This window comes from Littorina saxatilis, linkage group LG2 (assembly GCF_037325665.1).
Source record: "Littorina saxatilis isolate snail1 linkage group LG2, US_GU_Lsax_2.0, whole genome shotgun sequence".
In the NCBI taxonomy this organism is placed as follows: domain Eukaryota; kingdom Metazoa; phylum Mollusca; class Gastropoda; order Littorinimorpha; family Littorinidae; genus Littorina; species Littorina saxatilis.
The window spans coordinates 13,459,189-13,486,361 of record NC_090246.1 but is presented as its reverse complement, the minus strand read 5'-3'; the positions used below and the strand labels follow the sequence as shown (position 1 = coordinate 13,486,361).

The following is a 27,173-nucleotide window of genomic DNA, read 5'->3' as shown; positions in this document are numbered from 1 at the left end:
AATCTAGTTTTTACGTCACGCGTTTGCCAAGATCTGCAGTCTTGGTGGGAGCAAATCAACGTATGATTTGGAACATTGGAGAAAAAAGTGAGTCACGGGTGACGCAATAGTTACAAGTACGCGTACAGGTCTTTGCTACACGTTTGATCATCTAGAACACTGTATTAAACATTGCGTAGCCACAAAGCGGAACAATAAAAACTGGTAAAACACACAGCCTGAAATTTGATGTTTGCTACTATATGTACCTGTACTGTCAACATATTCCAAATGTGGTAGTAAACATTCCAAATTTGTGAAACAATTTAGCTGATTACCCATACACAAAAATTAATTTGAATTCCCACCAGAACCTCAAATAAAGCTAAAATTAAATGCAAAGCACATCATCTGTCATGTCATTACTACAGGACACAACACATGCATGAACGAAATCAAATGGTTTTATAAGCACACATCATCAATGAGCAAAAATATCACTGTCCAATAAAAGTTATATTTCCTTACCACAATCATTTTTATTCTCTTTGTTTCTACCTGTTTTTAATTTATTTAGTCAAGTTTTGACTAAATATTTTAACATCGAGGGGGAATCGAAACGAGGGTATGGTGTATGTGCGTGCGTGTGTGTGTGTGTGTGTGTAGAGCGATTCAGACTAAACTACTGGACCGATCTTTATGAAATTTGACATGAGAGTTCCTGGGTATGAAATCCCCGAACGTTTTTTTCATTTTTTTGATAAATGTCTTTGATGACGTCATATCCGGCTTTTCGTGAAAGTTGAGGCGGCACTGTCACGCCCTCATTTTTCAACCAAATTGGTTGAAATTTTGGTCAAGTAATCTTCGACGAAGCCCGGGGTTCGGTATTGCATTTCAGCTTGGTGGCTTAAAAATTAATTAATGACTTTGGTCATTAAAAATCGGAAAATTGTAAAAAAAAATAAAAATTTATAAAACGATCCAAATTTACGTTTATCTTATTCTCCATCATTTGCTGATTCCAAAAACATATAAATATGTTATATTCGGATTAAAAACAAGCTCTGAAAATTAAATATATAAAAATTATTATCAAAATTAAATTGTCCAAATCAATTTAAAAACACTTTCATCTTATTCCTTGTCGGTTCCTGATTCCAAAAACATATAGATATGATATGTTTGGATTAAAAACACGCTCAGAAAGTTAAAACAAAGAGAGGTACAGAAAAGCGTGCTATCCTTCTTAGCGCAACTACTACCCCGCTCTTCTTGTCAATTTCACTGCCTATGCCGTGAGCGGTGGACTACGAGTATACGGTCTTGCTGCGTTGCATTGCGTTCAGTTTCATTCTGTGAGTTCGACAGCTACTTGACTAAATATTGTATTTTCGCCTTACGCGACTTGTTAATTTATTTGCGTAGTATGTACAGTACACATGCACCTTTGACAAGCTTATGTTTGATAGATCATTTGGTGCCACACAAATCAACAAATTAGGTTCTTCTTCTTCATTGTTAATGGGCTGAAACTTCCATGTGCAATCACGTTTTTTGGATTGGATTGGATTGGGTTTTTATGTGAATGAACGTTTTTGCCCAAAATTATGTAGGCAGCCATACTCTGATTTAGAGGGATGCATGCTTGATATTTTTGTGTTTCCATAACCCACAGAACTCTGACATGGATTACATACAGGATCTTTTCCATGCGTACTTGGTCTTGTGCTTGCATGTACACACGAAGGGAGATAAGGCATTATATAGCAAGTCTGCACATAGTTGACTTGGGAGAGATCAAAAAAATCTCCACCCTTAACCCACCAAACACTGAACCTTCCGCATGGGAAGCCGGAGATGTCTTATCCACTAGGTCATTGAACCCGTCAAAATAAGGTTCAAACGTGCAGCTTGGTTAACTTGTACTGTTAATGATCGAGTCCCCTGAAGCATTGGCGCCTGCCATTTGGTCTTTAGTGTCTTGCCTCAGCTCTTTCAAGAATGGCAAAATACCTGCACAGCAACAGTAAATAAATTGTACAGTGGAACCCCCTTTTAAGACCTCTACAAATCACAGAAAACCAGGTCTAAAACAGGAGGGAGCCATAAAATGGGGGTAAATTTGCTGAGGTTATGAACATATAATCTGAAAAAGAAATTAAGGTCTTACAAAAGGGGGGGTTCTACTGTAATGACAGTCACTCCAAGCAACTTCTTCTTCTTCTTCTGAGTTCGTGGGCTGAAACTCCCACGTACACTCGTGTTTTTTGCACGAGTGGAATTTTACGTGTAGGACTGTTTTTTACCCCGCCATTTAGGCAGCCATACGCCGTTTTCGGAGGAAGCATGCTGGGTATTTTCGTGTTTCTATAACCCACCGAACTCTGACATGGATTACAGGATTTTTTCGTGCGCACTTGGTCTTGTGTTTGCGTGTACACACGGGGGTGTTCGGACACCGAGGAGAGTCTGCACACACATTTTTTTGTTTTTTTGTTTTTGTTGTTGTTGTTGACTCTGAGAAATAAATCTCTCGCCGAACGTGGGGACGAACTCACGCTGACAGCGGCCAACTGGATACAAATCCAGCGCGCTACCGACTGAGCTACATCCCCGCCCACTCCAAGCAACGGAGAAAAGGCTTATCACGGAATGGTACACAACTACACACACGCATGCACACACTCGCACATATACACGCATGTACTCACACAAACACACACGCACTCACTCATACTCTCACACACTCACACACACACAGAGGGAAACAAAACCTACTTGTTCCGCCTGTTCCTTTCTGGTCGAGACTTTCAAACCGCTTCTCATCTGACTGCTTCACTTTGGACGATGCTTGCACAATGTACCTACAACAACGTGCAAACTGATCGAGAAAGGCAATAAAGTGCATTGGTCCTGCATAGCCATATTGGTTGAAGGGACGTTCGTTTGTTTGTTTGTTTGTTTGTTTGTTTGCTTAACACCCAGCCGACCACGAAGGGCCATATCAGGGCGGTGCTGCTTTGACATATAACGTGCGCCACACACAAGACAGAAGTCGCAGCACAGGCTTCATGTCTCACCAAGTCACATTATTCTGACACCGGACCAACCAGTCCTAGCACTAACCCCATACAATGCCAGACGCCAGGTGGAGCAGCCACTAGATTGCCAATTTTAAAGTCTTAGGTATGACTTGGCCGGGATTCGAACCCACGACCTCCCGATCAAGGGGCGGATGCCTTACCACTAGGCCAACCGTGCCGGTCTTGAAGGGACGTTAAAAAACATCAACCAACCATATTAACACTAATTCGACCTTGACAGCACATGCAAAAGCAATTCCTATCTAGATTTAAATATGTAACCACACTTTGTATAAGCTTAGCTTGTTGTGTGGTCCCAAGTGTTTCTATTGTATGTGTGACAGGGGAGGCTACCGCTCCTTTCACAGCAGACTCTGCACCCGAGTTGTTGGCCTTTATTTAAAGTCAACACCCGTGGTTTGTGGAAATCTGTTTGTGATAGGGTGTGGTAGTTTCCGATTGTCTGTATGTTCATGGAAACCTTCGGGTTTGCATAACAGTTTTTATAGGGCTAAGAAATTAGCCCTAACATTTTCAAACCTGTTTGATTGCACTTCGCTTCCCGAGGTGATCGTAGTGTTTCGGCACACGGTTACATATGCTTGTCCCTATATTGTCTGAATGAAATCTTGTTTAAACCAACCATTGACCAACCAACCTTCAACAACTGCATAGCAGTAGTAGCTCATGCTGGTAACACAACAGAATACAACACAAGACAACATAGCCTAACTTCCCATCCCAATTGCTTGTTCGAGTCAAAATATCACATCATACCCTCAAGCGTGTTACCAATACCTGTCCCAATATAGGCCCAATGGTCAGAGAACAGTCGGTCATCTGCACCTGTTGCAGAACGTGGATAGTTTTTTCCCTGCCATTTAGGCAACCATTCGGGGGAACAAAGCCTAGTCTTGACAATAAAAAGTAAATCTTATTGCCTCACTTGGTGACGATTTGGATGTGATAGCTGCGGAAATCCACCATGGCAGACAGCAAGGCATTGTGGGTTTTATGCAGCTCTTCGTCCTTACTGCTTTCCACTGTTAAAATACAAGCAAACAAATAAATAAATAAATAAATAAGTGAATAAAAAATAAAAATATAAAACAATAAAATAAAATGTATGTCTCAAAAACAAAATTAAGACAGGAGCAGCCTCTCGGTTGTAACTTGTACTCTTTGGGGTGTTCTTAAGTATGCTGATTTTAAAACCCCAAGAAAGTAAATAACTAATAAAAAAAACCTGAACCTCAAATTCGATCTGTGCAGTTACAATATCTTGCCTTAAGCCCTCACACAGCTATGGTGACCACCCACCCACACACACAATGATACAGACACACACAGGCACACACAGTGACACACACACACACACAGTGACACACACACAGTGACACACACACACACACACAGTGTCACACACACAGTGATACACACAGTGCCACACACACAGTGATACACAGTGATACACACACAGTGACACACACACACACAGTGACACACACACACAGTGACACACACACACACACACAGTGACACACGCACACACTCACATACACACCCTCATCCATCCTGAAAAAATAAGATAAGATATACACAATAAGACATACACATGTCTCCAAAACACAAAATAAACTTAGACAGAACAGCAACATACACAAGGAGTGCAAAGTCTTCTTCTGGTTTTCTACTGCTTCAATGAAGCGACGATGGGCTGGGGGCATGTAGCCACGCATGCTCAGCAAGAACGCTCTTTTATCTGAAAAAAGAAGTTTGGCACCATTTTGAAATACGAACACTGAAAGATTTTTCATCTGGTAAGGCAGACACACAAAAGTGATATTGTATACATGCAATTCAACAACAATACATACAAAAGTGATATTGTATACATGCAATTCAACAACAATACATACAAAAGTGATATTGTATACATGCAATTCAACAACAATACACACACAAATCTATATGGATATGAAGTCATTCTTTTGGGGCGGGGATGTAGCTCAGTCGGTAGCGCTGGATTTGTATCCAGTTGGCCGCTGTCAGCGTGAGTTCGTCCCCACGTTCGGCGAGAGATTTATTTCTCAGAGTCTTCTTCTTCATCTTCTTCATCGTTCATGGGCTGAAGCTCCCACGTTCACTCATGTTTTAGCAGTGGGTTTTTACGTGTATGACCGTTTTTACCCCGCCATTTAGGCAGCCATACGCCGCTTTCGGAGGAATTTCTCAGAGTCAACTTTGTGTGCAGACTCTCCTCGGTGTCCGAACACCCCCGTGTGTACACGCAAGCACCAGACCAAGTGCGCACGAAAAAGATCCTGTAATCCATGTCAGAGTTCGGTGGATTATAGAAACACGAAAATACCCAGCATGCTTCCTCCGAAAACGGCGTATGGTTGCCTAAATGGCGGGGTAAAAAACGGTCCTACACGTAAAATTCCACTCTTGCAAAAAACACGAGTGTACGTAGGAGTCTCAGCCCACGAACGCAGAAGAAGAAGAAGAAAGTCATTCTTTTTTCTCAATCTGTACATGGAAAAAGAATGTCAGACAAAATTCCTCTGAAATAGACACATAATATGAATGCATACTATTCAGACTCACTGAACATGGTCATACTGGTTTGTGTACCTGCGCACACACACACACGCACACAGACACACACACACACAGACACACACACACACAGACACAGACACACACACACACACAGACACACACACAGACACACACACAGACACACACACACAGACATACACACACACACACACACGCACACAGACACACACACACACAGACACACACACACACAGACACAGACACACACACACACGAGAACAAAAACAGCTGCAATTGATTCAGGCCTGAACACACAGGTCAACTTTATTTGATGATTCCATCAACGGTATCCATGTCCAATCCCCATGTCACCAACTATGCATGTAAAATACCTCAGTGATTGTGCCAAAAGTACAGGTTGCTGATTACTCCTAAACACGCACACACCTCCCTTGCACAACTCTTCTTGCGGCTAGCTTTCCAACCAGAGGAAATGACTCAAACTTCCCAGTTATGTGGAACGATATACTGTGACCCTCCACCACGAAATGAGTCGCATGTCACCTTTGCATGATTTTCATATTTTTACATTTTCATAAAGAGTTTGTTCTGCTCTATCCAGTGGTGAAAACCGTTTTAGAAAAGAGCGAAAACTGTTTGAGTTATAAGCCTGTGACTAAGGTGACCTCACACTGTTACCAGACACTCCCCGGACTTATATTAAGCCCAGCGCAGAACCGCGCGAGGTGACATGCAACTCATTTCGTGGTGGAGGGTCACAAATATGAAATTAAATTAAATGAAATACAGTGGAACCCCCCTTTCAAGGCCTCCCAATTTAAGACTTCCCCCTTTTTAAGACCTTGATTTTTCAGATGTTCTGTTCATAACCTGTGTAAATTTACCCCCACTTTAAGACTCCCTCCTTTTTACATTTAGTCAAGTTTTGACTAAATGTTTTAACATAGAGGGGGAATCGAGACGAGGGTCGTGGTGTGTGTGTCTGTGTGTGTGTCTGTGCGTGTGTGTGTGTAGAGCGATTCAGAGTAAACTACTGGACCGATCTTTATGAAATTTGACATGAGAGTTCCTGGGTATGATATCCCCAGACGTTTTTTTCATTTTTTCGATAAATGTCTTTTATGACGTCATATCCGGCTTTTTGTAAAAGTTGAGGTGGCACTATCACACCCTCAATTTTCAATCAAATTGATTGAAATTTTGGCCAAGCAATCTTCGACGAAGGCCGGACTTCGGTATTGCATTTCAGCATGGAGGCTTACAAATTAATTTATGACTTTGGTCATTAAAAATCTGAAAATTGTAATTAAAATGATTTTTTTTATAAAACGATCCAAAATTATTTTTATTTTATTCATCATCATGTTCTGATTCCAAAAACATATAAATATGTTATATTCGCATTAAAAACAAGCTCTGAAAATAAAAAATTTAAAAATTATGATTAAAATTAAATTTCCGAAATTGTTTTAAAAACTATTTCATCTTATTCCTTGTCGGTTCCTGATTCCAAAACATATAGATGATATGTTTGGATTAAAAACACGCTCAGAAAGTTAAAACGAAGAGAGGTACAGTAAAGCGTGCTATGAAGCACAGCGCAACCGCTACCGCGCCAAACAGGCTCGCCACTCTCACTGCCTTTTGCACTAGCGGCGGACTACGTTCAGTTTCATTCTGTGAGTTCCACAGCTTGACTAAATGTAGTAATTTCGCCTTACGCGACTTGTTAAGACCTGATTTTCTCAGATTTTTGGAGGTTTTGAAAGGGGGGTTCCACTGTACCCACCTTGAGCGTGCTGCACTCCAGCCAGGGCGTCCAGTACCTGCATGGTTGGACTCTGGGCAGCGCTGCCTCCTATTGCCTGTTGACCACAAACACACTTCACAGTTTGGGGCAAAACTAGATCATGCTAAGTGATCCTGCGCTGCCTCCTATTGCCTGTTGACCATAAACACACTTCACGGCAAAACAAGATCATGCTAAGTGATCCTGCGCTGCCTCCTATTGCCTGTTGACCATAAACACACTTCACGGCAAAACTAGATCATGCTAAGTGATCCTGCGCTGCCTCCTATTGCCTGTTGACCACAAACACACTTCACAGTTTGGGGCAAAACTAGATCATGCTAAGTGATCCTGCGCTGCCTCCTATTGCCTGTTGACCATAAACACACTTCACGGCAAAACAAGATCATGCTAAGTGATCCTGCGCTGCCTCCTATTGCCTGTTGACCACAAACACACTTCACAGTTTGGGGCAAAACAAGATCATGCTAAGTCATCCTATGTGGTAAGTACAGGGGAGCCCCCCTATTGATTAAGACCCTCCAATATAAGACTCCTTCTCTTTAAGACCTTTTTGTTCAGATTTTCTCTTCATAACCTCTGTAAATTTACCCCCATTTTTCTTCTTCTTCTTCTGCGTTCGTGGGCTGAAACTCCCACGTACACTCGTGTTTTTTGCACGAGTGGAATTTTACGTGTATGACCGTTTTTTACCCCGCCATTTAGGCAGCCATACGCCGTTTTCGGAGGAAGCATGCTGGGTATTTTCGTGTTTCTATAACCCACCGAACTCTGACATGGATTACAGGATCTTTTTCGTGCGCACTTGGTCAGTTGTGCTTGCGTGCACACACGGGGGTGTTCGGACACCGAGGAGAGTCTGCACACAAAGTTGACTCTGAGAAATAAATCTGTCGCCGAACGTGGGGGACGAACTCACGCTGACAGCGGCCAACTGGATACAAATCCAGCGCGCTACCGACTGAGCTACATCCCCGCCCACCCCCATTTTAAGACTCACACTTGTTTAAGACCTGATTTTCTCAGATGCTTTTGAGGTCTTAAAACTTAAAGGGGGTTCCACCGTATACAGAATGTTGGAACATGGCTGCCTGTATCACTGGTGTTGCCCAAATGGATTGCATTAAACATAGACAAACTCCTGTTAATGCCATCACAAATCTGAGAAAAAGGCCAATAAGAAGGAATGTGTTAGCCACTTACTTGAGATCAGCAGCAAAACGATCTCTCACTCTAAAAAACCTACCAATTTGAATCTTACAAGTTACATGAAATGATCATGGACTACATATAATTATATACAAGGCATTTCACAGCGGAATAAAACTAACTTGATAAGATCGACTGAAAACAATGTCAATCTTTCATGAAGTGATCATGGACTATATAATGTACTCCGTAGCAGAATATAAACAAGTCGCGTAAGGCGAAATTACAACATTAATTTTAGTCAAGCTGTCGAACTAACAGAATGAAACTGAACTCACTGCATTTTTACAGCAAGAGCGTATACTCGTAGCATCGTCAGTCCACCGCTCGATGCACAGGCAGTGAAATTGACAAGAAGAGCGGGGTAGTAGTTGCGCTGAGAAGGATAGCACGCTTTTCTTTATCTCTATTCTTTTTAACTTTCTGAGCGTGTTTTTAATCCAAACATATCACATCTATATGTTTTTGGAATCAGGAACCCACAAGGAATAAGATGAAATTGTTTTTAAATCGATTTCGGAAATTTTATTTTAATAATAATTTTTATATTTTTAATTTTCAGAGCTTGTTTTTAATCCGAATATAACATATTTATATGTTTTTGGAATCAGAAAATGATGAAGAATAAGATAAACGTAAATGTGGATCGTTTTAAAAAGAAAATGTTTTTTTTTTACAATTTTCAGATTTTTAATGACCAAAGTCATTAATTAATTTTTAAGCCACCAAGCTGAAATGCAATACCGAAGTCCGGCCTTCGTCGAAGATTGCTGGGCCAAAATTTCAATCAATTTGATTGAAAAATGAGGGTGTGACAGTGCCGCCTCAACTTTTACAAAAAGCCGGATATGACGTCATCAAAGGTATCTATCGAAAAAAAGAAAAAAACGTCCGGGGATATCATTCCCAGGAACTCTCATGTCAAATTTCATAAAGATCGGTCCAGTAGTTTGGTCTGAATCGCTCTACACACACACACAGACAGACACACACACACGCACACACACATACACCACAACCCTCGTCTCGATTCCCCCCTCTACGTTAAAACATTTAGTCAAAACTTGACTAAATGTAAAAACTTGCATGGATCGGCTGATCAGCAACACCCAGGTATATGAGACCGTCTGGTAGAGGGTTGTTCTCCCCTCCCCACCTGTGAAAAATAGAATTGATTGTGGCAAAATTTCTCAATGAACTGCAGTTCTATTTTCGAAGATAACGCTATCACGTGTGTTTTATTGTACTTGAAACGAACAAAACAAACACAAGCATACAAATGAAAGCAGTTAGAAGAACGGACTAGCCCCCAAAATATGAAAGCTACAAGCACCATACCAAATCTTGTTATCAATGAAACATAATGTAAACATGCAGAAAGAAATCCAACAATATATGTCTCCAAAATAATTAGATCTAAGAAACAAAGGGGCGTATGTGCCCTAAATATACATCACAGTGAGTGAGAGTAGTGCGGAACCAGGCTCCTGGCACCTGAGATAAAAAGAAGCACTGAAATGCACAAATGACTTTCATCCTTTACTGTTGTGCATATACTTTTAGATTGTCTACGTCCCTTTATTTCTTCCATCTTGTCATCAGCGCTCTCCCTCTTCCCCCTTTATTACAATTCTCAACTAATTAGTCCGCCACTAACTGTTAGGGACTTAAAGGCACAGTAAGCCTCCCGTAAACCATCACAGATACTGTCAGGCTTTTACACACGGTACAAACACTCTTTCATTTAAACACTCACCGCTTGAGAACATCCTAGGTGGCCTCCGTAAAGAGTGAGCAATTTTCAAAGAATTGATTTTTGGTTGGTTTATCTTACCCGTGAGCCATCGTGAACCCGTGTGATCCGGTTTTCCTTTTTCACAATGAAGTCGTCAGTTAGTAATTTGAATGCGACTCGATGTGAGCTTATCTGCAATAGCACGTTATTATGTACATCTGACTATGCACGAAACAAACAGCTGTGGTTCACAAGAACTCTAGCGATGGCTTTTGACTGTTCAGAGGAACTGGCGATAGGCATAAACCGTCGTCTGCTACGCGAACCACGACCTTGCGTGACCCTGCTTCCGGGCTGTTCTTTTTTCAAACTTTCAAAACTTCGAATTGTACTGATCTTGTCTTGATGAAAAAAGAATTCTTTTATGATTTAAGAATGTTTGTGTAACAAGCTGTCAATTCATTATTTAGATTTTAAAAGTTAGGTCTAGCGCCAAAACGCAGCACGGTCCGATTGTGTGAGGAGACAATCCGCAAAATTAATTCTTTAAAAATTGCTCGCTATTTACGTAGGGCACCTAGGATGTTCCCGTTTGGTGAGCGTTCAAATGGAAGGGTGTTTGTACTGTGTGTAAAAGCCTGACAGTATCTGTGATGGTTTACGGGAGGCGCACTGTGCCTTTAAATTGAAACCTTGCTGCCAAAATAAGTAATAACATTCAGTGAAGATGTCTTACCCTCCTAGGAATGGCCTCAGTGTATTGAAGAACGTGTCTGATGTAAGCTTATCTGCAACACAGAGAAAATGCTATTGAAATTGACAAAGCAAGAAGTAAACAAAACTGAAGAAAAAACTTGAATGAGTTTCACATCAAAGCTGGTAAACAAATAAAGCTTTATATTTATGTTTATAGTTTTAATTCAAACACTTAACCTAAAATGGCCACAACCAACTTTTCTATACCCTGTTTGCCTTTGGTCTACAAGCTACTATGAAAGCCTGTATTTTTAAGTGATGCAACATTTGTTTTCTTTTTATATTTAGTCAAGTTTTGACTAAATATTTTAACATCGAGGGGGAATCGAAACGAGGGTCGTGGTGTATGTGCGTGTGTGTGTGCGTGCGTGTGTGCGTGTGTGTGTGTGTGTGTGTAGAGCGATTCAGACTAAACTACTGGACCGATCTTTATGAAATTTGACATGAGAGTTCCTGGGTATGAAATCCCCGAACGTTTTTTTCATTTTTTTGATAAATGTCTTTGATGACGTCATATCCGGCTTTTCGTGAAAGTTGAGGCGGCACTGTCACGCCCTCATTTTTCAACCAAATTGGTTCAAATTTTGGTCAAGTAATCTTCGACGAAGCCCGGGGTTCGGTATTGCATTTCAGCTTGGTGGCTTAAAAATTAATTAATGACTTTGGTCATTAAAAATCGGAAAATTGTAAAAAAAAATAAAAATTTATAAAACGATCTAAATTTACGTTTATCTTATTTTCCATCATTTGCTGATTCCAAAAACATATAAATATGTTATATTCGTATTAAAAACAAGCTCTGAAAATTAAATATATAAAAATTATTATCAAAATTAAATTGTCCAAATCAAATTAAAAACACTTTCATCTTATTCCTTGTCGGTTCCTGATTCCAAAAACATATAGATATGATATGTTTGGATTAAAAACACGCTCAGAAAGTTAAAACAAAGAGAGGTACAGAAAAGCGTGCTATCCTTCTTAGCGCAACTACTACCCCGCTCTTCTTGTCAATTTCACTGCCTTTGCCATGAGCGGTGGACTGACGATGCTACGAGTATACGGTCTTGCTGAAAAATTACATTGCGTTCACTTTCATTCTGTGAGTTCCACAGCTACTTGACTAAATATTGTATTTTCGCCTTACGCGACTTGTTTTTATATTTAGTCAAGTTTTGACTAAATATTTTAACATCGAGGGGGAATCGAAACGAGGGTCGTGGTGTATGTGCGTGCGTGCGTGCGTGTGTGTGTGTGTGTGTGTGTGTGTGTAGAGCGATTCAGACTAAACTACTGGACCGATCTTTATGAAATTTGACATGAGAGTTCCTGGGTATGAAATCCCCGAACGTTTTTTTCATTTTTTTGATAAATGTCTTTGATGACGTCATATCCGGCTTTTCGTGAAAGTTGAGGCGGCACTGTCACGCCCTCATTTTTCAACCAAATTGGTTCAAATTTTGGTCAAGTAATCTTCGACGAAGCCCGGGGTTCGGTATTGCATTTCAGCTTGGTGGCTTAAAAATTAATTAATGACTTTGGTCATTAAAAATCGGAAAATTGTAAAAAAAAATAAAAAATTATAAAACGATCCAAATTTACGTTTATCTTATTCTTCATCATTTGCTGATTCCAAAAACATATAAATATGTTATATTCGGATTAAAAACAAGCTCTGAAAATTAAATATATAAAAATTATTATTAAAATTAAATTGTCCAAATCAATTTAAAAACACTTTCATCTTATTCCTTGTCGGTTCCTGATTCCAAAAACATATAGATATGATATGTTTGGATTAAAAACACGCTCAGAAAGTTAAAACAAAGAGAGGTACAGAAAAGCGTGCTATCCTTCTTAGCGCAACTACTACCCCGCTCTTCTTGTCAATTTCACTGCCTTTGCCATGAGCGGTGGACTGACGATGCTACGAGTATACGGTCTTGCTAAAAAATGGCAGCTACTTGACTAAATATTGTATTTTCGCCTTACGCGACTTGTTTTCTTTTATTGTTTTCTTTCTGTCACTGTGTTTACTATTTTCTTTCCAATTTCTTTTTACTTGGACTAAACAAATTGAAGTCAGGACTGAACCAACATGGCAGAATAAATCATCATCATCATCATCAATCATCAATCATCAATCGTCGTCGTCGGCATCGTCATCATCATCAATCATCATCAATCATCATCGTCGTCGTCGTCATCGTCATCATCACAGCTGCAGCTGTTATCAACTGACCATGTAAACGAGACACAGCTGTCTGCATGTCCCTGACCACCTCAGTGATGTGGGTGATGTTTGAGGTCACCGTCTTCACGTCATCATTCTCCACTGCCCTCAGAGCAGCCATGACAGACTGAAAAACATCACATCATGATGACAAAGCCATGCTTAGAATTAGAACATTCAAAAATAATGTGTTTGTGTGTGTTTGTGGGGGTGGATGAATAGCTCAGCTGGTACTGTAGTGCACCAGCTTGCTTTGAAGCCAGTTTGCTATTGTAGCTCTGCTCCTTCGAGAAAGAAAAAAAACAAAAGACCATGATTGTACCCCCAAAAAAGAACAAAAAGGTTGCCCACCTTGATGCACCTGGCAAAGGTAAGCTCCACCATGGTGGTGGCAATACAGAACCACTCCGCTTCCTCCCCACCTGGCAGGTGGTACAGAGCCCTTAGGTTTCTGGAGGGTACAAACGGTTTAGAATCAGGTGAAAAACAAAAAACATTTAGAATATTTTGTTGGTGCCTATTTTGTTATCTACTTTTTCTTTAACCTTTTTCTTTCAACTTTGTCTATTTTGGCACTTGATGTTTTGTTGTGAAGAACACTACTCTTATAGAGTCACACCTGCCCTGGCAAATATATAGCGGGGATATAGCTCAGTTGGTAGCGCGCTGGATTTGTATTCAACTCAGTTGGCCGCTGTCAGCGTGAGTTCGATCCCAGGTTCGGCGGAAATTTATTTCACAGAGTCAACTTTGTGTGCAGACTCTCTTCGGTGTCCGAACCTCCCCCCCTTTTTACACAACATTGGGTGTGCACGTTAAAGATCCCACGATTGACAAAAGGGTCTTTCCTGGCAAAATAGCTTAGGCACAGTTAATAATTGTCTACCTATACCCCTGTGACTTGGAATAATAGGCCGTGAAAGGTAAATTTGCGCCAAAATGGCTGCAACCTACTGGCCGTATAAAATTTCATCTCACACGGCATCACTGCAGAGCGCCTAGAACTGTACCCACGGAATATGCGCGATATAAGACTCATTGATTGATTGATTGATTGAAATACCTCTCAACAATGACCCCTTGGGTTGGTACGCAGGAGTCGAATTCAAAGACTTTAGTCTGGGAGAAACTGCATTGAGGGTACAGTTTATCTCGACTTCCATACCTACCCTGCCCATTACAACAACACGAAAAATCTCCAACGAAGTTTTATTTTTGTTTTATCAATTTAATCTTTTCATGGCGACCACCTGTCAAATGACCACTTTTGGTCGGTCCCTTGACTGGACAAGAGTTGAGTGTTTGGATACATGATACACTGTTTATTATTTAGCAATCTGTATTTGTTTAATCTGTAAAATAGCATCAACACAACTGCTGTCTGCATGCTATTGTCTATCTGCTTCACTAATAAGAAATAAAGTAGAGTCATTAAGTTGGACAATATTTCTGAGACAATTTCAAATCATACTTACTCAAGAATAAGAGGCCTGAAAAAAAAAAGAGAAATAAATAATTAGCTGCTGTGAATCCTCACCAGAATTTACGTTATACACCCTACATATTAACTGGAAACTAAAATAACAGATGAAACCTGAAGAAAAACAACAACAACGCATGTAAATACACAGTACATTGTCTAAAACATCATCTTCTTCTTCTTCAGCGTTCCAGAACTCCTGGTGATGTGTGAGCTTGTTTGCCCATTTGGGTTCCCCACACTATACTCTGAGAGCATAGTCAGCTTCACTCCACTTTCGTTGGGTATGCATGTATGCTGGGTATTTTCGTGTTTCCATAACCCAACGAACTCCGACATGGATTACAGGATCTTTTCCGTGCGCACTTGGTCTTGTGCTTGCGTGTACACACGAAGGGGGTTAAGTCACTAGCAGGTCTGCACATAAGTTGACCTGGGAGATCGGAAAAATCTCCACTCTTAACCCACCAGGCGGAACCGGCAGCGACTGGGATTCGAACTCACAACCTCCCGATTAGGAGGCCGACGTCTTATCACTGTGCCCGTTCTCAAAACACATAAACCAAAAATTCAAAGAGGAAAAAGATTCAGAAGTAGTACATATAACTGATTACAGCCTCAAAAGTATGTGCAAAATATCTCAAATCTTTTACATTTTATTAAAGATATATTATTCATCATGTAACACATCATGTTAAGTGCCATATATTTGTCAAGGCTTCTACATGAGGTACAACATATCAGTTGAACACATACTTTCCTCCAAAAACGGTGTATGGCTGCCTAAATGGCGGGGTAAAAAACGGTCATACACGTAAAATTCCACTCGTGCAAAAAACACGAGTGTACATGGGAGTTTCAGCCCACAAACGCAGAAGAAAAAGAAGAACACATACTAAAAATCTACGGCCTAACTGCTTTTTATGCAGAGCAAGATATTTCTTTAAATTAATTTCATAAGCGTCGAAAACTTATGTTAATCGGCAAAATTGATTCCACCAAAAAATTCCAAATTTGCACAGTGAGTAGCCATGTTGTTGATTTTTGGTGTGTGTCCTAATGGACAGATGCTCTTATCCCGTGTCTTCTTCTTCTTTTTCTTCTTTGGCCTAGTGGTAAGGCGTCCGCCCCGTGATCGGGAGGTCGTGGGTTCGCATACCTAAGACTTTAAAATTGGCAATCTAGTGGCTGCTCCGCCTGGCGCCTGGCATTATGGGGTTAGTGCTAGGACTGGTTGGTCCGGTGTCAGAATAATGTGACTGGGTGAGACATGAAGCCTGTGCTGCGACTTCTGTCTTGTGTGTGGCGCACGTTATATGTCAAAGCAGCACCGCCCTGATATGGCCCTTTCACGGTGGTCGGCTGGGCGTTAAGCAAACAAACAAACAAACAAAATCTTCTTCTTCTTCTTCTGCATTTGGCTGCAACTCCCATGTGTATGGCTGTTACTACATTCAATCAAGTATTGATTTCCCCTACATTTAGGCAGTTATATTTTGATACCAGGAGATACATGCTGGGAGTTTTCATGTTTCTATAAACCACAGAACTCTGACATGGATTACAGGACCTTTTCCATGCGTACTTGGTCTTGTGCTTGCATGCACACACGATAAGGGATAAGGCACCTACAGGTCTGCAAATAAGTTGACATGGGAGATCGGAAAAATCTCCACCCACCAGGCGGAACCCCCAATCGAACCCCAAACATTCCATGCCGAAAGCGGACGACATCCTTACCACTAGGCTACTCGCCCGTCTTCATCCTTTATAACAGTCTGGACAGATCTATATAGTGGTGTACATGACACCTTGCATAAGAAGAAATGTACCTTTAAATATCTGTATCTATAACAGAAGGAATGTATCTTTTAATATCACTGTATCACTGCAATTTCTCTATGCGAGATAATAAAGTTAATTTGATTTGATTTGACTAGACAAAAACCTTGAGTTACTTGGTGGGGTCGATGGGTGCGTAGTTAGCTAGTGCCAGACCAGGATGGCAGATGACAGGCGGGAGTCCCAGATCCTCAGATAGTCTGTACAATGGTACCGCTACACAGGCTGGCAGAGTCTGCACAATATTAGCATAATGTTTGAAATAGTTCAGGTTGGCAGAGACTATACAACATTTACACAATGCTTAACATTACCATAATGCTTAAAATATTTCAGGTTGGTAGAGATTACAACATTGATATAATGCTTAAAATATTTCAGGCTGGCAGATAATACAACGTTGATATCATGCTTAGAATATTTCAGGCTGGCAGAGATTAAACAACATTTACAATACTATTCAGAAGTATTTTCATCTGTCATCCTCCAAACCAAGCAAAACACGCATGCTGAACTTCAAATTTTCACTCATGTTCATCAGTAGAGGCAAGAAAAAGAAAACACAAACTTTGCTGGCTCCTTTGTCCCCGTTCTGCCAGACATAGCCTGAAGCGATAACGGTCAGCTGGAAGTGAGCCAGTCTCTTTTGGCGGTGGCCCTCCAACTTTGTCCAGTCCAGTAACGCCATCTGAAAAAAAGGTACAATAAATTTAATTTCATGTACTTTATTATCCCATTGCTGGGAAATTCAGGTCGCATCCTCCCAGTGGAAAGCTAGCAGCAACAAGAGTCGCGCTACCCAGGTGTGTGCGTGTTAAGGTGTAATCAGTCATCTGCCCTTATGGTAGAATGACCGAGGTCTTTTCCATGCCACTGCGGTGACACGGGGTGGGACATGCATGGATACTGTCTTTGAGTCTACACATAAAGTTGACCCGTGTCCGTCCTGGCCTGGATTCGAACCTGGCCATGGTCATAGGATCACAAGTCTAGTGCTCAACCGACTGAGCTATACCTGGTCCCCCAGCATTATATTTATAGTTTGAAGAAAAGCATACTTCCACCAAGAGAAAATAAGATAAAAAAAATGTAAAAAATGGTGATATCAAATGGTCACTTCTCCTGTAGTTAATTAACATACATACAAACAAAATCACATTGTGATAAAGATCAGTACAGTTGAACCTGTCTAATATAACAATCCAGGGGACCGACCAAAAGTTGTTATAGACAGATGTTCGCCATGGAAAAGTGAATTTTACACACACAAACTTCCTTGGTCATTGTGAGCAGGTGGATGTTAACGAGAGATCATCGCCAGGGCAAATTCGATTGTAATACTGACATACATATAATTTCACAATGAGAATTACGCATAAACTAAACTAGAATTTCAACTCAACTCAAGACTCAAAGATGTTACTGTCCTTATGAAAACAAAGAAAATTGCCACGCATCGGCGGTTTGAAAACACAAAATACATGTACATTTCATTTACTAAGATTTCAGAAGGCCACCTGTTCTACTTGTTGTCTCATGGTGTTGGCAGCCACGAGTTGTGCCATGTCTGTGGCCAGGCGATTCCATGCTTCAAAGTAGTCTGGCAATGTCGTCTGCAACAAAGCACTCAATGAAATACAGACACAACTGGGGTGCACGTATTCCCTCTTTGTGTGTGTGTAAGTGTGTGTGTGTGTGCATGTGTGTCTGTCTGTGTGTGTGTAAGTGTATTTGTGTATGTGTGTGTGTGTGTAAGTGTGTGTGTGTGTGCATGTGTGCGTGTTTAGGTGTAAAGTGGATATATAGCGTTGGTGAGTCTATGCGGGAGTAGTGTCTGTTTGTGTCAAAAGAGAGAGAGTGAGAGAGAGAGAGAGAGAGAGAGAGAGAGAGAAAGAGAGAAAAAAAAGAGTGAGAGTGACAGAGTGACAGAGAGAGAGAGAGAGAGAGAGAGAGAGAGAGAGAGAGAGAGAGAGAGAGAGAGAGAGAACTCGAACTCGAAAACTTTATTACCGTGGGATGATAGCATTAGGTCCATGTGGTCCTTTCTAACATCAGTCCCCACTACAATACACACACTGATGAAACAAAGAACAAATATGAAGAATTTATATAAAAAAAAAATTAAAACACAATGGGGAAAGGTATAACAAAATAAAAATTAAAAATTCAAAAGTGTGCTTAGAGAGAGAGAGAGAGAGAGAGAGAGAGAGAGAGAGAGAGAGAGAGAGAGAGAGAGAGAGAGAGAGACTTAGAGACAAAGAGAGACAGAGTGAGGAGGAGAGAGAGGAGAAACACATTTTCTACTTCTCAAGTACACACTTATCTTCCACTGGACACAAACAGACTTTATAATATGAAGGTCATAAAGAATGTACAATCTGCTGCATAAAGTATTGCTGACTATGGGTACAGGTTTTGGTTTCTTCTGAAGGTTTTTCCTCTCTTGACCTCTTTCAATAAATCGGTTTGCTACAAGACAATGAGGACAGATAAAAATAGCCAAGAGGCTGGCACTGAGTACATCTGTGTGGACTCTAAGCTGGAGAACAACGCTCGTGGAAATGCTAATAAAAATGGCAAACTGTTGTATTTCACTGTGACGCATTGCGGAAGTTTGCCTTGCACACCATATGTCAACAACACAGTTGTCACGGGTTCTGCTTTATGGAATACAACATCTACACTAAAACTCTGTGTGTGTGTGTGTGTGTGTGTGTGTGTGTGTGTGTGTATGTGTGTGTGTGTGTGTGTGTGTGTGTGATGTGTGTGTGTGTGTGTGTGTGTGTGGTGTGTGTGTGTCAGTGTGTGTGTGTGTGCATGTGTGTGTGTGTGAGTGTGGTTGTGTGTGTGTGGTGTGTGTGTGTGTGTGTGTGTGTGTGTGTGTGTGTGTGTGTGTGTGTGTGCAACAGCAGCCAAAACTGCCACAGAGCATGTGCAACAGCAATCAACTGTGCCACAGAGCACCTGCAACAGTAGTCAACATTGCCACAGAGCACCTGCAACAGTAGTCAACACTGCCACAGCTAGAGCACATGCAACAGTTGTCAACATTGCCACAGAGCACCTGCAACAGTAGTCAACACTGCCACAGAGCACCTGCAACAGTAGTCAACATTGCCACAGAGCACCTGCAACAGTAGTCAACAGTGTCACTGAGCACCTGCAACAGTAGTCAACACTGCCACAGAGCACCTGCAACAGTAGTCAACACTGCCACAGAGCACCTGCAACAGTAGTCAACATTGCCACAGAGCACCTGCAACAGTAGTCAACAGTGTCACTGAGCACCTGCAACAGTAGTCAACACTGCCACAGAGCACCTGCAACAGTAGTCAACACTGCCACAGAGCACCTGCAACAGTAGTCAACACTGCCACAGAGCACCTGCAACAGTAGTCAACACTGCCACAGAGCACCTGCAACAGTAGTCAACACTGCCACAGAGCACCTGCAACAGTAGTCAACACTGCCACAGAGCACCTGCAACAGCAATCAACTGTGCCACAGAGCACCTGCAACAGTAGTCAACACTGCAATTAACACAGCACCTGCAACAGCAATCAACTGTGCCACAGAGCACCTGCAACAGTAGTCAACATTGCCACAGCTAGAGCACCTGCAACAGCGATTAACTGTTATGTGCCGTAAATAGCACCTTCACACCAAACAACAGTGCACCGCATTGCACCTGCAACAGCATTCAAACATTTATAACATCTATTATAGTGCATTAATGTTAGCCTTTTCATTTATAGCACCAATTAACAACTAAATTTTACCATACTAGTCACAGTCTACAAATTAAAAGTATTGTACACAAAACATTGTAGTAACGAAAAATTACCAAAGGATTCTCAAGGACGAAGCCCAGCGTTTCTGAGACAAAATAATCTGTGGGATTGAATGACATGGTCACTGTCTTTCAAAAGATTCGCGCAAAATCAAAGACGTGAATGTCTTTGTAGGCTTATGTGCTCCTGATTGCACACTTATACCATGTTTCTTGCCGAGTCACATCAGTGCATCGGGTTTCTGGACCAAAGTTCAACAACTCAAAGTACACACGACTCAAAATGGACACAAGTCCATCTGCGATTGTTCCCACATCGAAAGTAGATTACAGCGACCTTGTCCTTGGTTTGGAATTTGTAGTTTCGGCGAGCCAGAAACCACGTTTTCAGGAGCAATAACTCTTGGCAACTGACATTTCAAGCTGATGAAGAGTTGTTCCTCTTCTCGTGTGACCCGACCAAGCAGTAAAATATTATGATGTGACTTCATGATCTAAAAATACTCATTTGGTAAGGGATGCGATCATTTGTCTTCTAAAAATACAAAGGCATTTATTTTCGGGCGGTGATGAAAAGTGACATCAACAAATTACGCCACCGGCTAAATTTAGAGATTAGATCAGTTTTCGAGCTGTTTTGATCGCTTGACACAGGCGCAAGATGGAGTTTATTAACAGTCTAAGACACTTTCAAGTTCAGAATTCATTATTCTTCTTTTGCAAGAGAGTCATACATTTGTTTGAATATATGTACATGCATGGTCGGGGATATAGCTCAGTTGGTAGCGCGCTGGATTTGTATTCAGTTGGCCGCTGTCAGCGTGAATTCGATCCCAGGTTCGGCGGAAATTTATTTCAGAGTCAACTTTGTGTGCAGACTCTCTTCGGTGTCCGAACGGCTCTCCCCCCGTGTACACTACATTGGGTGTGCACGTTAAAGATCCCACGATTGACAAAAGGGTCTTTCCTGGCAAAATTGCTTAGGCACAGTTAATAATTGTCTACCTATACCCGTGTGACTTGGAATAATAGGCCGTGAAAGGTAAATATGCGCCGAAATGGCTGCAATTACTGGCCGTATAAAATTTCATCTCACACGGCATCACTGCAGAGCGCCTAGAACTGTACCCACGGAATATGCGCGATATAAGCCTCATTGATTGATTGATTGATTGATTGATTTGTTTGAATATATGTACATGCATGGTCCACGCTATGTTGTGTTCGCACACCCTCCCCCCTGGAAAAATAAAATCCAGTAAAATAAAAACACACATTACGCACACAAAAACTGATGCTTTCTTTCTTTCTTTATTTATTTGGTGTTTAACGTCGTTTTCAACCACGAAGGTTATATCGCGACGAACTGATGCTTTCGACCTGTAAACTTTAAAACACAGATACAATACAGACGGACGGACGGACGGACAAAGACCCGTTTTAATAATATAGATGCGTTTCTTGATGTTGTTTATAGATCTTGCTATTGAAGTTGCGAAGGTAAAAAAAACCACACCATTGCACGACGCTTACTCTGATTATAATATTTGTAAGCAAAGTAAATGTAATTCTTACTCCATCCCATCGCTCGGCCCCGCTCTGTCTCTGTCCGTTTTTCTCTGTCTCTCCAGCGCTCTGTCTTTTTCCCTTATCCCACAGTTCTAACTGTAATCCCCCCCCCCCCCCCAAAAAAAAAAAGAAAAAAAAAGATAAATTAATAAAAAAAGATTTAAAAAAAAGAGTACAAAGCAAAACACAAACTTGAAAATGAATACGAAATAAAGCCTTATGAGCGTCAACGTTTATACACCACCCTCTCTCTCTCTCTCTCTCTCTCTCTCTCTCTCTCTCTCTCTCTCTCTCTCTCTCTCTCTCTCTTTCTCTCTCTTTCTCTCTCTCTCTCTCTCTCTCTTACCCTCTCTCTCTTCTCTCTCTCTCTCTCTTTCTCTCTCTCTCTCTCTCTTTCTCCCCCCCTCTCTCTCTCTCCCGCCCCCCTCTCCCTCTCTCTCTCCCTCTCTCTCTCTCTCTCTCCCCGCACCCCCTCTCCCACTCTGTCTTTCTCTCTCTCCTCTTTCTTTCTTTCTCTCTCTCTCCCCTCTCTCTCTCTCTCTCCCGCTCCCGTGACCCCCCTCCCACTCTCCCTTTCTGTCTTTCTCTCTCTCTCCCCTCTCTCACATTCTTTTTCATTCCTTTTACCCCCAGTTTACTCATACTCTCCCCAACTCGCTTCCACTCTTCTCGCCCATTCATCCCCTCCATCCCATTTTACTCTCGAAAGCAAAAAAAAAAGTGGAAGAAGAAAAAATTCCGATGATCATCGCTACACCACCAACAAGGATCAGTTGGCCCTGGTCCCTTAGCACAAGGATAAACTTCGCACCCGCTTCCTAATGAGGGGGCAATTAGCAAGGGGGAAGTTTTGATTTGCCACACCATCTATCTCATGCCGCCATCTCGATATTCGAACCCTCCCACCCTTCAATTTCGGGACTCCCCCTCCTGGGTCGCTACCCGACCGCTTCGCACCCTGTTACGGCTGACTTCAGTTTGAAAAACAATCGCTAAAAGCTTGTAAATTCCGCCTTCAAGATTGGAGTTTTAGAGATAACAGTAATTTAAAGGAACGTTTACCTCCTGGACGAATTTGTTTCAAATCTTTTCAGAATAAACGGTTCAGTGTTGACGTCAGAATAACAGACTCATTTGAAAGAAAACTTTAACTTTAGGAACCTATTTCCTGCTGTTAAAGCACATTTGACTAATCAAGACTAAACACGTTTGAAAGTGGTGTATCAATGCAGACACAACGCTGACATTGATTTCATTAATTAAAATGATTATGGGGTGAGGGGAGATATGAGAGAGAGATCACTGTCCAGATGTCTAACAAGAATCAAAATAAGTTAGAAATATCCGTTGCCAGTATTTTGTCCAGTCCCCGTATCTCTTCTCCTTCAGTTTACAACTTTGTGAGTTCTTCTTGTTCTTTATTTTCTACATTATTTTGATGTTCATGACCGTAGGCTTAGCTCGGTGCCTGCCATGAAAGTCCGCAGTCTTCTGCAATTCGGCAGCTGGTCCCCAGATCGCCTGGTGTCCTGGCTATGTTTGTTGAAAAGAATAGCATCCAGACTAACTTAAATAATTCAAACGAATGAAGTTGTCTTTTTTATAAACAAACGCAGAATTGTGTACGGAAATTAACATAATTTGCATGTCTTCTGATTAGTTATCGGAGTCATTACGGTCTTCAATACACAACCTAAAAACACTCTAATTAGATGCACATTCCTTCCCTTCAATCAAGATGGGTTTAGAATGTAACAGATTATGTGATTGGTCGGATTACCGGTGTTCAATTCTCGATGCTCCGTCGGGCTTCAACAATACTGCTTCGGTCGGGCGTCGATCCAAAATGATCACCTCGAAGTTTCATGGAAATGGAAGCATATCAATGCGTAAATGTTTTCTTTAAACAAAAATTGCAAAGTGAAAATGAAAACGGCGCCGATCACACGTCCATGACGAGCAAGTCAAAGGAGTGTCTTACCACGTGTTGACACGATGCGCTCAGTTGGATTGTTCAAGTACAGGGACATTGCGTACATGCAGCGTGTTCCAATTAGCAAACTCGCAGAGAGAGAGAGAGAGAGAGAGAGAGAGAGAGAGAGAGAGAGGGGGGGGGGCGGGCTTGGGAGAGAGAGCGGGTGAGAGAGAGGATTGGAGGAAGAGAGAGACTGAGAGTAGGAGAGAGAGAGAGAGAGAGAGAGAGAGAGAGGGATAGAGAGAGAGAGAGAAGAGAGAGAGAGAGAGGAGAGAGAGAGAGAGAGAAAGAGAGAGAGAGTGGGAGAGCGAGAGAGAGAGAAAGAGAGAGGGTGAGAGAGAGAGCGAGAGTGGGGAGGGGGAAAGAGAGTGGGAGAGGGAGAGAGAGGGAGAGAGAGAGAGGGAGAAAGAGAGAGGGAGAGAGAGAGACAGAGAGAGAGACAGAGACAGAGACAGACAGACAAACAGACAGACAAACATACATACATAAAGAGAGAAGGCGAGAGAGAGGACAGAGTAGGTGAGGTAGAGAAACAGAGACAGATATAAAGACAGAGAGTCTTCTTCTTCTTCTTGCGTTCGCCGTCACACCTGCGAGACGAATGACGTCGTAGCTTCCAGGCCTTGTCTGCTAAGACAGAGAGTGACTGAGTGACTAGCGAACGAGAAGAAGAAGACTGACTGACTGACTTAACGAGCGAACGAACAAACAAACGAACATACAAGCAAACGAACCAACGAAGTAACTAAGAGAGAGAGAGAGAGAGAGAGAAAGAGAGAGAGAGAGAGAGGGAGGGAGAGAGAGAGATAGGGGAGAGAGACAGACAGACAGACAGACAGACACGATATATTATAGTCTTTTACGAACTTAGGAAGAGTTCGTGTTGAGACCAACTAACCAAAAGAAAAACAAATCTGGATTTTGCTGAGCTTTCTGGAAAAGTGATCATCGCTGACACATAGATGACGACACTTTCCATCACTAGCAACATGGGTCTCTTCAGGCATCGCCACAGTAAATAAAGTAAATAATTAGTAGTGTTCCCGACACCGTGGCGTCTTGTGAATTAACGAAGTACAGATCATATTGCGAGTTCGTTGGTTGAACCTTGAAAAGTTTCGAGTTCTTCGTTTTAGTATCTCGTAATCAATTTTCTAACGAGGAAGTTAAGTAAATAAGCAAGCAAGAAGGCCGAGCAAGCAAGTCAAACAAGCAATCCAATCCAAGTAAGTAAGTAAGTAAGTAAGTAAGTAAGTAAGAAAGTAAGTAAGTAAGTGAGTGAGTGAGTGAGTGAGTGAGTGAGTGAGCGAGCGAGTGAGTGAATGAGTGAGCGATCACTGAAGTAATAAAGTGATTAAGTAAGTAAGTAAGTAAGTAAGTAAGTGAGATAGATGAGAGAGTGAGTGAGTGAGTGGGTAAGTAAGTAAGTAAGTGAGTGAGTGAGTGAGTGAGTGAGTGAGTGACAATGACAATGACAATTCATTATTTTTCGAGGGTTACAAGAATAAGCATAATTTATATAGATTTGCTTTTTTTGCATCTGGCCCTCGCCCTAAAGAGGGACTTATCTACTTTTATTACAACTACTAAAAAAGCGTTACATAACAACATAATTAATGGTAGAACATAATTATAAGTTTATGTACAATAAGCACATTACATAGAAACATTGTAAATCATAAGGTTGTGTTCAAAACTGGGAGTAAAGCAAAAAAGTGAGTGAGTGCATAAGTGAGTGAGTGAGTGAGTGAGAGCGCTTGTAAATAAGTCAGTAAGAGGGCGTTGCTTCAACACACAGGTGAAGACGACTCCCATCAGACGTCGGTCATCGGCTATTGTCACATTAACATTTATTTTGACCGCTTGTCTCAGTTCTATATACCTTGAACACAGGCCCTGTCATATGACCAATGGAGCTTCTAAAGTGTCCATCGGTTAGATGTGGAACACCTGGATCTACCCACTTATCTTTCAACATGACCCGCTAATTTCATGATTATTATACTTTAGTACACTCTTTGACAGCAATTCATGTTCCTTAAATGGTCAAGCGCGTCATCTTCAATTTTCATATATATAATATATGGTGAAATGTGTTATAAAGCTTTACAAAAAAAACACCCGGGGAAACCATGCATGCTGTAACTTTCTTTACCTTTTTTTCACTAATCCATTGAATGTTGATTTCCACCCTCTATTCTGTTGGGCGGAGAGGGGGTGGGGTGTAGTGTTGTTTGGGGATTAGGGGTGGGAGCGTGGGTTTTAGGGAATGGTCGGGGGGGGGGGGGGGGGGGGGGGGGAGGGGGGAAGGTGAAAGAAAACGAACTGCCGTCGTAAAGATTTCCGCGCCGCTTTTACCCCCAACCAGGAGAAAAAGAATAAGAAACACGACAAGACTTGAGGCTGTTTCCAGCTGGAAGCTGACAAGACGCAACAAGTAACATTATAGAGACAGCTCTTTCCCGGCTAGTTTGGGAACACAAGCATCTCGCGCAATTTTGTCAGCATCGGGTGACCCCACAACCGTGGGTATCTCCTTGCTGAACAAAGCGGAATACTTCTTGGGAGGTGTTTACCCCTCTTTCTTGATTCTCTGGTCTTTTTTCTCTGTCTTTGTTACTTTCGTCGGTCCATGTGTGCCTGTCAGTCATCCTCTATCAGTAGAGGTAGGTGTCAGAACTTCGTGGTTCTATTCATCTGATTGTCTATTTCTTTCTTCTTTTCTCTCTGTGTGAGTTCTCCCCCTCTCTCTCCCTCTCTCCCTCTCTCTCTCTCTCTCTCTCTCTCTCTCTCTCTCTCTTTATTTCTGTCTGTCTGTCTCTCTCGGTCTCTCTCTCTGAGTCTCTCTAGCTCTCTCTTTCGAAATATATAAATGCCGTTTGTGAAAGTAAAACTAGACGATAACGAAAGCAAACTTCCAAACGCTTCCATACACGCTCTCTTCCTCTCTTCTCTGTGGATACGAGAAAGAAAAACAAAAAAATTGTTGGTCAGTGTTGGACGCTCTCTCTCAGTCTCTGTCTGTCTCTGTCTGTCTGTCTGTCTGTCTGTCTGTCTGTCTGTCTGTCTGTCTGTCTGTCTCTCTCTCCCTATCTCCCACCCCCTCTCTCTCTCTCTCCCTCC

General features: G+C 41.7%; 1 protein-coding gene across 1 annotated transcript; it reads right to left on the bottom strand.

Annotated features, from left to right (window-relative positions):
- Positions 1 to 770: 770 nt before the first annotated feature.
- On the bottom strand, positions 771 to 20,826 carry LOC138958242 (myoglobin-like). The gene is made up of 14 exons (XM_070329350.1): positions 20,561 to 20,826; positions 18,234 to 18,329; positions 17,285 to 17,404; positions 16,833 to 16,951; positions 14,870 to 14,884; positions 13,746 to 13,845; positions 13,404 to 13,521; positions 11,142 to 11,193; positions 9,757 to 9,826; positions 7,441 to 7,516; positions 4,726 to 4,827; positions 4,012 to 4,108; positions 2,761 to 2,846; positions 771 to 1,995 (listed from the first exon to the last, which is right to left on the bottom strand). Exons 1-14 carry the CDS (start codon positions 20,624 to 20,626, stop codon positions 1,898 to 1,900), a joined length of 1,215 nt encoding a protein of 404 aa, XP_070185451.1. The 5' UTR covers positions 20,627 to 20,826; the 3' UTR covers positions 771 to 1,897.
- Between the last annotated feature and the right edge of the window lie 6,347 nt (positions 20,827 to 27,173).